This window comes from Cyclopterus lumpus, chromosome 14 (assembly GCF_009769545.1).
Source record: "Cyclopterus lumpus isolate fCycLum1 chromosome 14, fCycLum1.pri, whole genome shotgun sequence".
NCBI lineage: Eukaryota > Metazoa > Chordata > Actinopteri > Perciformes > Cyclopteridae > Cyclopterus > Cyclopterus lumpus.
Window position 1 is genome coordinate 22,749,638 of NC_046979.1, and position 10,607 is coordinate 22,760,244.

Consider the following 10,607-nt stretch of genomic DNA (forward strand, 5'->3'; position numbering starts at 1 on the left):
TTTATTTTTAGAGTGGCATATCATTTTATTAAGTCATTCCAGTAGGTTCCATATTTGTCTGGTGGGAAAAGAGTAGAATGTAAGTAAAAGATGACTTTAGCCTCCATGAGAGATTCATTGTTTGGTCTTATTTAAACACAATTTGCAATTAATCCACTCATTCTGGGCTGTTAAAAAAAACTGATTCATAATCACCAGAGCAGAATGGATTTATTAAATCCATTTATGAGACAAATCTATATATGGGTATAATTGGTATATTCTTTAAATGTATGTATATGGTTGCATTATTTGTATTTTATTCAGTCATCCAATATCCTTATAATCTGACCTATATTCAGGTTTAGCAAAGACTGAGCCTTAATAGCTGCAAGATAAACCAGACCCTGAACACGAGGTTCCTCTGTATCAATAAGAATCTGAATAATACCTGTAATAATACCTGTAATAATACCTGTATTACTGCTTGCTCTCTCCATTCGGACCGTCTTTAATCTGCCGGATTTTGTTGAGATTGGATGCGAGAACGGGGTCGACTCTTTAAGGAGTTTGGCAAACCCAGCAAGAACCCAATCCCACGTGCAGTTTGGTGTCCACCAGGCCCCGCTTTGCTCTACGGCTCACTTTGTACTCATCGCACGTTCTGCTCTCAGTGGTTCTACACATGATCCAATCCCGCCCTCTGTCTTGGGATCCAGAGCATTAATAAACTCGGGGTGCATGGATTTTACGATGGTCACTCAAAGGCAACATGTCTTCTTTCTTCCCCAGTAAACGCACAGGGGCACCGCCACTTTGAGCGGGACTGGAGCGCAGTGCACACGCGCCTTTGAACCACGGATCTGGCCAGCCCCCTGTCGGCCCGCATTGGGAACTGCATGTTCAAAGAGACAGGTGGGACGACGGTGACCAGGAGGCTGCTGCTGGTAGTAAGAGTAGACATTTCTATTCAGACCCCGACATTATATGTCAATCGATTTCGTCTTGCCAGCTGAAAACACACAATAAATGAATATGTGTTAGAAGAAACACAGAATAAAGGTTCAATACAAATGTGAATCGTATGTATGGTAAACAAAAAAAGAAAAAAGTCGGACGAGCTGGGGGAAGTTCCTGCAGCCTGTTCGACAGCGTTCGGATTTTCAGTAACGACGCACGTGATTGGCCCGTATTGAGTTCGCGTATCCAATCAAACTCCAGTTTGCTGTTGCCAGGAAGTAGAAGACGCGACGGAGAACGCTACAGCCATTGACCTGGTTAAGAGACGAGGGGTTAATGGGCAGCAAACAGTCATTCTTAGAGGGGGGCCTCGAACACCGGTACATTCGTTAAAAAGCATGTCGTCCTCAGCTTAGCTGAGATAGCAGACTGCTAGCTAACGGGCACCGTAACACTAGGGTGAAAGTTATAGTCTGCTAATGTAGCTAACGTTAGCTTTGCTTATAGCTCCAGCGTTGCCTCGTAACGCGGTGTCGTAAAGTCCTATTTGACCGAGTCCACTGATTAACGTTAGCTGCTCTAATTTACGTTAGTTACCGTGAACATGGCAAGCACCGTTTTGGACGTGGGCACCGGCGTGTTCGTGATCGCCATCGTTTGGATTCTACTACTTGTGTTTGGGATGATGCTGCTAAGAGCATCTGGGTCTGCGAAGTGAGTGAGCAGCACCTCCACACACACTGCGCGCACACACACTGCGCGCACACACACACTGCGCACACACACACACTGCGCACACACACACGCACTGCGCACGGCGTGTTGCATGCGTCGATAGAGAAAAGAGCCGCTTTGTCGGCCAGTTCCTTAATCCCGAAGCATTTCCTCCCCTAATGCCGGTCTGCATGTGGGCCACAGCACACCTCTGCTGGGGCGGAAATAACCGACACTGTGGCATTAGTAAAGTCTCTTCAGACATTCGGCATATGTGTGACAGGTTTATTCCAATAAAATGCAAAGAAAAAAGAACAACATAATTCATAAACCCTTTCTCACTGTTGAACAAAGTGATGTGTTTAGGGGAGGAAACATGTAGGAATGTCAAGATATATTCATAACACAATGTAAGCTGTATTTAGCAGTTATGAATCGATTTGTGAAAAAAATAATTGTTGTAGAATTGAATGTTTTACACTTTGACCTGGATTTCACATAGAAAGATTGCAGCTAAATATGTTATCTATTGACAGCAAACATAACTATTCTCCTGATGCTTAGGCTTCACCCACTGGTCGAGTGCCGGTTCCTCCCGATCCCTGTTGATTAGTACGCGTGCAGAGCCTCCAACAGACCAGGCACGATTAACGTCGGTGACACCGAACACTGTGCACTTGTGTAAGATGCAATTACAGTACAGTCTAAATGGGGTGAAACATGGTGCCATTTACTTGATTGGAAAGTTAACAACTATTTAAAAACTCAATAAAGAATGCCATTGTTTTGATTGGTACTTGGAAATGACATTATCCTCAGAAAACCCTGCGTTTACTGCACGTCTTACTGCAAACCGCAGGGGGAGTCCTGGTGTATATCCTTTGTGTGTGTTTTTTTAACTGTGTGTGTGTGTGTTTTGTGTCTTGCCAGGTTAGGCATCATCCCCGTATTCTTACTGGCTCTCACCATCACTTTGGTGCTGGTGTTTTTCCCGCGCCGCCCAGAGACAGCGGCCCCTTTCAAAGAGACGGAGGTGAGCTGAATGCACAGATCTAACACCTTTATGAAAGTATTAAAACACACCGTATTCAAACACAAATACCACAGAGAAATGTTCCTCTACATCAAGGGCAATTTAAAATCTGTGACAAGGAACCACTCCAAATCAGGGTTCTCCACCATGTATTGCATTCCACACGAGTCTTGTGTCATTGTCGCCTGTGCATGATGACATCATCGTACCATTGAGTTGGGAATATTCAGAGCCCACAGACCAACTCCTTCAGCTCAATGGTCATCTCATGCTCGCTTCTGTGCTCCTCCCCAAAAAAAACAATATTTCATCACACGTGTCTGTTCTCTCTCTCTCCTCAGGCATTATGAGACATTTAAGAACAGTTACAGTTATCTTCATCAAATATTTCAGGTCTTGAGATCTCAAAGGGTACTTCATGTATGTGTGTGTGTGTGTGTCTGGTCCAAATGCCAAAAGGCAGAGCTCAGATCATGTGTGGTTGTAACTCTGAACAGAATGTATTTGCACTGATTGAGGACGTAAGCTCTCTTTAGGTTTGACGGAGGTGACTTTAAACCACAAGCCGCCCCAAACAAAAAGCCCAACTGTGCTACGAGCCAGCATCCACAGCGCCGTAAGCCTGTAAATAGCATGTGTCATTGCTGTGTGTTTGTGTGCTTGTCATAAAGGGCCGCTCCGCTTTATCTTAGTCCAACAGCAACACAGAACAAACACTCCCCCCGTGTTGCCTCGGGGTCGTGCCAATGAGCCGGCCAGATCTGCCAAGCAAGCTGCCACCCCATAGAAATGGCGAGCTCGCACTTCACAGGCATTGTGCAAAGGCAGATACCCGACCGGCGACGCAGAGAGGCGGCACGACGCCGCTTCCTGCGTGTCTTTGCGGAGGCGTGCGGGTAACATCAACCCACGGCGATCCAAGAAATTAATTCCTGTGTTTTAAATGAGCTGACGTATACAATCACTTGTAATAATGACGCCTTCTTGTGCTTGCATAAAGTCATGGAGTTCTCTACCTGTATGGATTATCAAGTGGCCTGTACATGATGAAATAATGAAGCATTTACAAATATTCTTTGTTTCATCAATTTCATATTTTTATCTGTTGCTTCTTTCAATCTGTAGTTTTTTTTAGAAATGAATAGAATACGACTTGTTTTGTCCAGAAATTAGTAAAATAGCTCCTCATTAAAATGTAACCATAACAACAACAATGACCATATGTATCCTAACAGAAGAAAGTATCACGCATAAGCAATACACCTGAGGAAATAGATTAAATATAGAGTCCTCATCTTTGCAATCTGAAATGAAATGCTTTCATACAGAGCCAGAGACAACTCAAATCATAAGTATTACAAATCCTCACGTGTGTGATCATTAACAGAATAACTCAAACAGTGGTACACATGCATGTGAAGGTGAAAACCCAGCTCACCGACTTCTGAACGTCATGTTTTTCATTTCCTGAAAGCCGACATGTGAGCAGAGGGATGCGTGAGTGTAAGAAACACCTAACCTCTGGCTGTTAAACAAAAGTAAAATATCATAGTGCCAATCCCAGACTAGAGGGGGGATGGGGGTTATACCAGACCCAGCCCCCCCTCTCCCACCTGCCCCCCGCCCGTCTGCCAGCTACCACCCGTGCGCTCAATGGCACATTAATAAAACATGGCCCACACTTTGGGTTCCTGCTTGCTGTGTAATTGGCAAATTAAAAAGTGAGATGCGTTAAATGCATCCATAAGAAACGGCATACATCACCCAGCCCACACCCCCGTCTCTCCTCGACACCAAGCGGATTGACACACACACACACACCTACACACACACACGCACACACGCCTCTCATTCCAGCCCTGGTGAAATCTTCCTCAGTCAGCAGTGCTCAGTGCTCAGGGCCTTCTCTCAGCCTGAATGGGCATATCCTCATGATCTACATCTCAACACAGGGGAGCGTCCATTACTTCTGTCCGTGGCAACTTTAGAAACTCCGACTGCGCCAAACTTAAGCAACGTCGACGCTGACCTCGAATGACCATCGACTCGTTGTTCAGGCTCAGAAAATAGCCCATCGGCGTTTAGTCCTCAGCGGCCGCGAGCGAGCCGTGGAACAACAAACGTGCCGTGTCTTCAAATGCACTGCTGCACAGGCTAGTCCCCGACCACACGGGTCTAGTTCCTGTACCGATCAATAAGCACTTGGCTGCGTGTCAGAGCCAGCAGGTTTGAAAGGCAGCGCGGACATGGATACAATCAGGAGGCTACAGTCAGACACCAGGTATCTGTCTATTAAGTGGTCACCAATCAAAGGTGCTGCATCTCCATCAATACTCCCTTGCTCCTGGTAACGTCTTCCTCTCTGTGGAAGAGGCTGACTACACGTTACTTCTTACCTTAAACATATTCTCTGGGGTTATTAGATTATGTATTTGTAACAACAGTATTGAATGTGGATCAGTCACACCTAGCTGTCCCAGTATTTCGTCTCACTACTCATTAAAGGGATAGTTTGCTTGTTTGGAGGTGGGGTTGTGTGCGTCTCTTCTCCAGTAGCATCAGTTTGAGTGTTTTCTGCGTTTAGTATTCTTGTTTCTGACCAGAGCCACCCGACTCCATGTTACCTGCAGAGCCCACGGCTTCAGTCCCCCGTGGGTAATGTGGCAGCTCCACGGCAAGATGAACAGGCGGAAATATTCTTAATAAAGCGTACACTTAAACGGATATAGATTTCTTTCTTTTTAAAGTGAGCCTTTCTTTCTTCCTGCTGCCCACAGCAGTGCATTGCTTTGTTTATTGTGACCTGGATTGAGATTTTACACCTCACACAAGCCCTCTTAAAAACATCCAAACTAGTGTTGTAATTGTAAACTGTGTGAGAGTATTAGAGGACGTTAGACTGTATTTCTGCCACCTTCCAGTCGACCATTCAGGACCCCAAAATGTTCCACTCTTAGTTTGTTTAGGTCGTCTGTGAGGTCTCCATCACTTCCACACTCTCAGAGGAGTCAGTCGATACAGGTCACGGAGCCCAAAGGAACTCTAAGTGTGCAGCCAGATAGCTCTGAGGCCACCGGTTCGTCACAACAAGAAGCTCTAGAAGGTGACCTGAAGTAACGTGGTCCAGACGCGTCATGTGGCATCAGCCAGTTGACGAGTGGACCAGCTGAGCGCTTGCTGTCTAAGACACCGTATTGGATGTCGATTTCCCTGTCAATGTGTCTCTGTAAACAGGAAGCCTTTGTGAAGGCCCTCTCCTGACACCTAGTGGCTAAAAGAGGAATCCCAGACTTTTGAGCAGCCATGCGTTCTCCATGCATTGGATCCTATTAACTAGAAGAACAACAACAAACTGTAGTGTGTAGTTCCTGAGAACTGCTGAAAGTAAACGTATCCCCTCTTTCTCCCTCCAGATAGTGGACACTTTGTTCATCGGGCGCTACGTGCTGCTGGCGGTGGTGAGCGCCGTCTTCCTGCTGGTGTTCTTCATGCTGCTCCCCTTTCATTTCCTGGAGCCTGTGTATGCCAAGGCCTTAAGAACGCAGTAGAGCTGCCAGGGGGTCACAACTTGAGACAAGCGGGGCACGACGAGAGAGCCCCCCCCTTCATGTGGAAAGGGACTACAGAATGCATCCCAAACAGAGACAGTGTTTTCTTTCTTCATCGCCAACCGTTTGTGTTCACCCAGCAGGGAGGAGGACTCCAACAGTACCAGTTGTTTCATTGTATCCTTCACTACATGAGATGAAGAAAAACTGTTATTTTTTTACTATTTATACTAATACTGAAACACTCCCTCCACATATTTAAATAAAAAACGATCTAACTTGATTTTGTCAAATGCTGGTGTTATTGACTGTACATGTGCACCTAGAACTCTCAATGCATCTTACGTGGTGAACTATATTTACAGGAGATTGCATTTTTTGTCTTTTCATTTGTGTCTTTATTGTTAATAAAGTGAATCTTTTTTATTATAAATTTGAATTGTAGAAAATTGTAGCTAATTTGAATCATTCCAATAAAATGCATTACTTTACTTTCATAATAACTTTAGTCGTGGATTTAAATAAAAACATATGTTTATTTTTATTTTTTATCTGAAAAATGATATAATATGAAGCGACACGAATTAGCATCACATTTCTATTAAGTGTTTTATTAATATGTGTATGTGATGAAGTGACGGATGCTACTCCTGTTAGTTGATAACAAGATACTTCTGGTTCCCCAGATTCTTCTGTGCTGAAATGCTGAGAATTCCAATTTTGCAATTAGTGTCAAGAGATATTATGGATATTATGGACTTTCATCACATTCAGTTGTCAACGAGAAGAAGACATCTTTAGAGTGATGCCAAGTTCTGATTTTCACTTCTAATCTCATTTTTGTCTGCTAGCTTTTAGCTTGAAATTATATTTTTTTTATATTAAATGTGAATATTGTCTACAAATACTTTCAACAAGTCAATCAATTAAATTCCAATTAATTCTGAACTAATTTTTGTGAAACTGAAAGGATAAATAGCCCTTTGGGCCTGTCTATTTGCAGTTGTCACTGATCTCAGTTGGTATACCTTAATCCAGTTTGCACGACATAGACTGGATCTTCAGTCCTCCACACACACACACACACACACACACACACACTTGTGTCTCTTGGTAGTGGTGTCTAATATATCGATTAAGTATCCAACACAGGGGCATATGTGAGATTTAGAGACGCTGGGAGGAAGAGATGCTTTCAAGTAATGCTTTCAAGAGTTGCAAGTCTCAAGTCTTTAGCCTTGAGTCCAAGTCAAGTCTTTAGCCTTGAGTCCAAGTCAAGTCTTTAGCCATGAGTCCAAGTCAAGTCTCAAGTCTTTAGCCATGAATCCAAGTCTCAAGTCTTTAGCCATAAGTCCAAGTCTCAAGTCTTTAGCCATGAATCCAAGTCTCAAGTCTTTAGCCAGGAATCCAAGTCTCAAGTCTTTAGCCATGAATCCAAGTCTCAAGTCTTTAGCCATGAGTCCAAGTCAAGTCTCAAGTCTTTAGCCATGAATCCAAGTCTCAAGTCTTTAGCCATGAATCCAAGTCAAGTCTCAAGTCTTTAGCCATGAGTCCAAGTCAAGTCTCAAGTCTTTAGCCATGAGTCCAAGTCTCAAGTCTTTAGCCATGAGTCCAAGTCTCAAGTCTTTAGCCTTGAGTCCAAGTCAAGTCTTTAGCCTTGAGTCCAAGTCAAGTCTCAAGTCTTTAGCCATGAATCCAAGTCTCAAGTCTTTAGCCATGAGTCCAAGTCAAGTCTCAAGTCTTTAGCCATTAGTCCAAGTCTCAAGTCTTTAGCCATGAGTCCAAGTCTCAAGTCTTTAGCCTTGAGTCCAAGTCAAGTCTTTAGCCTTGAGTCCAAGTCAAGTCTCAAGTCTTTAGCCATGAATCCAAGTCTCAAGTCTTTAGCCATGAGTCCAAGTCAAGTATTTTGCCTTGAGTCCATGTCAAGTCTCAAGTCTTTAGCCATGAATCCAAGTAAAGTATTTTGCCTTGAGTCCAAGTCAAGTCTCAAGTCTTTAGCATTAGTTCAAGTCTCAAGTCTTTAGCCATGAATCCAAGTAAAGTCTTTTGTCTTAAGTCCAAGTCAAGTCTCAAGTCTTTAGCCATTAGTCCAAGTAAAGTCTTTTGCCTTGAGTCCAAGTCAAGTCTCAAGTCTTTAGCCATGAATCCAAGTAAAGTCTTTTGTCTTAAGTCCAAGTCAAGTCTCAAGTCTTTAGCCATGAATCCAAGTAAAGTCTTTTGCCTTGAGTCCAAGTCAAGTCTCAATTCTTTAGCCATTAGTTCAAGTCTCAAGTCTTTAGCCATGAATCCAAGTCAAGTCTTTTGCCTTGAGTCCAAGTCAAGTCTCAAGTCTTTAACCATTAGTCCAAGTCTCAAGTCTTTAGCCATGAGTCCAAGTCTCAAGTCTTTAGCCATTAGTCCAAGTCTTTAGCCATGAGTCAAAGTCTCAAATCTTTAGCCATGAGTCAAAGTCTCAAGTCTTTAGCCATTAGTCAAAGTCTCAAGTCTTTAGCCATTAGTCCAAGTCAAGCCTCAAGTATTTAAACATGAGTCCAAGTCTCAAGTCTTTAGCCGTGAGTCCAAGTCAAGTCTCAGGTCTTAAGCCATGAGTCCAAGTCAAGTCTTAGGTCTTAAGCCATGAATCCAAGTCAAGTCTCAAGTCTTTAGCCATGAATCCAAGTCAAGTTTTTTGCCTTGAGTCCAAGTCAAGTCTCAAGTCTTTAGCCATTAGTCCAAGTCTCAAGTCTTTAGCCATGAGTCCAAGTCTCAAGTCTTTAGCCATGAGTCCAAGTCTCAAGTCTTTAGCCATGAATCCAAGTCAAGTCTTTTGCCTTGAGTCCAAGTCAAGTCTCAAGTCTTTAGCCATTAGTCCAAGTCTCAAGTCTTTAGCCATGAGTCCAAGTCTCAAGTCTTTAGCCATGAATCCAAGTCAAGTCTTTTGCCTTGAGTCCAAGTCAAGTCGCAAGTCTTTAGCCATGAATCTAAGTCAAGTCTTTAGCCATGAGTCCAAGTCAAGTCTCAAGTCTTTAGCCATGAGTCCAAGTCAAGTCTCAAGTCTTTAGCCATTAGTCCAAGTCTCAAGTCTTTAGCCATGAGTCCAAGTCGCAAGTCTTTAGCCATGAGTCCAAGTCGCAAGCCATGAATCCAAGTCAAGTCTCAAGTCTTTAGCCATGAGTCCAAGTCAAGTCTCAGGTCTTAAGCCACGAGTCCAAGTCTCAAGTCTTTAGCCATGAGTCCAAGTCAAGTTTCAGGGCTTAAGCCACGAGTCCAAGTCTCAAGTCTTTAGCCATGAGTCGAAGGCAAGTCGAAGGTCTTTGATCTAGAGTCCAAGTCTCAAGTCTTTAGCCTAGAGTCTAAGCCAAGTCTCTGGTCTTAAGCAATGAGTCCAAGTCAAGTCTCAAGTCTTAAGCCATGAATCCAAGTCAAGTCTTTTGCCTTGAGTCCATGTCAAGTCTCAAGACTTTAGCCATGAATCCAAGTAAAGTATTTTGCCTTGAGTCCAAGTCAAGTCTCAAGTCTTTAGCATTAGTTCAAGTCTCAAGTCTTTAGCCATGAATCCAAGTAAAGTCTTTTGCCTTGAGTCCAAGTCAAGTCTCAAGTCTTTAGCCATTAGTTCAAGTCTCAAGTCTTTAGCCATGAATCCAAGTCCAGTCTTTTGCCTTGAGTCCAAGTCAAGTCTCAAGTCTTTAGCCATTAGTCCAAGTCTCAAGTCTTTAGCCATGAGTCCAAGTCTCAAGTCTTTAGCCATTAGTCCAAGTCTTTAGCCATGAGTCAAAGTCTCAAATCGTTAGCCATTAGTCAAAGTCTCAAGTCTTTAGCCATTAGTCCAAGTCAAGCCTCAAGTATTTAAACATGAGTCCAAGTATCAAGTCTTTAGCCGTTAGTCCAAGTCTTTAGCCATGAGTCCAAGTCAAGTCTCAGGTCTTAAGCCATGAGTCCAAGTCAAGTCTCAAGTCTTTAGCCATTCAATTCAGTTTGAGGCTCGGACAGGCACCAAAGAGGCAACACACACAATTGTGAGGGCAGTAACAGTTTTTATTTACTGATTCGTCACGCTTCTGGTAGCGACCGATCCGGGTCTCCGCTACCCGCTCTCCCTCCTCTCCAGCTACTCCTGTTCTTATATGGAACAAAACACAATTGATCCCAGCTGAGGCTCATTTACACATCATGACACTGTTCCCTGAACCACACCCCCTCTCCAACCACTCTGCAGCTGAGCCTAGCCACACCCCGCTGCCACATACCTCCACCACCCGTCTTAGGCCAGGGTGCCATCCGGCCTAACCTACTCCCCCTCCCCCACCATGAGAGCGGGAGAGGAAGTCTGCCACGACCATCTGCGTCCCCGGCCTATGGATCACTTTGAAATTAAAAGGCTGTAAAGCCAGATA

General features: G+C 43.9%; 1 protein-coding gene across 1 annotated transcript; it reads left to right on the forward strand.

Annotated features, from left to right (window-relative positions):
* Positions 1-1,231: 1,231 nt before the first annotated feature.
* tmem218 (transmembrane protein 218) lies at positions 1,232-6,677 on the forward strand. Its single transcript, XM_034550547.1, has 4 exons — positions 1,232-1,319; positions 1,533-1,653; positions 2,584-2,686; positions 6,100-6,677. Exons 2-4 carry the CDS (start codon positions 1,544-1,546, stop codon positions 6,232-6,234), a joined length of 348 nt encoding a protein of 115 aa, XP_034406438.1. The 5' UTR covers positions 1,232-1,319; positions 1,533-1,543; the 3' UTR covers positions 6,235-6,677.
* The last annotated feature ends 3,930 nt before the right edge of the window (positions 6,678-10,607 follow it).

Excerpts from the sequence above, each read along its gene's own strand:
- tmem218 (XM_034550547.1), top strand. The coding sequence starts at position 1,544 with ATGGCAAGCACCGTTTTGGACGTGGGCACCGGCGTGTTCGTGATCGCC. Across the intron at positions 1,654-2,583 it reads AGAGCATCTGGGTCTGCGAA|GTTAGGCATCATCCCCGTAT; the intron begins GTGAGTGAGCAG and ends GTGTCTTGCCAG. Across the intron at positions 2,687-6,099 it reads CCCCTTTCAAAGAGACGGAG|ATAGTGGACACTTTGTTCAT; the intron begins GTGAGCTGAATG and ends TTCTCCCTCCAG.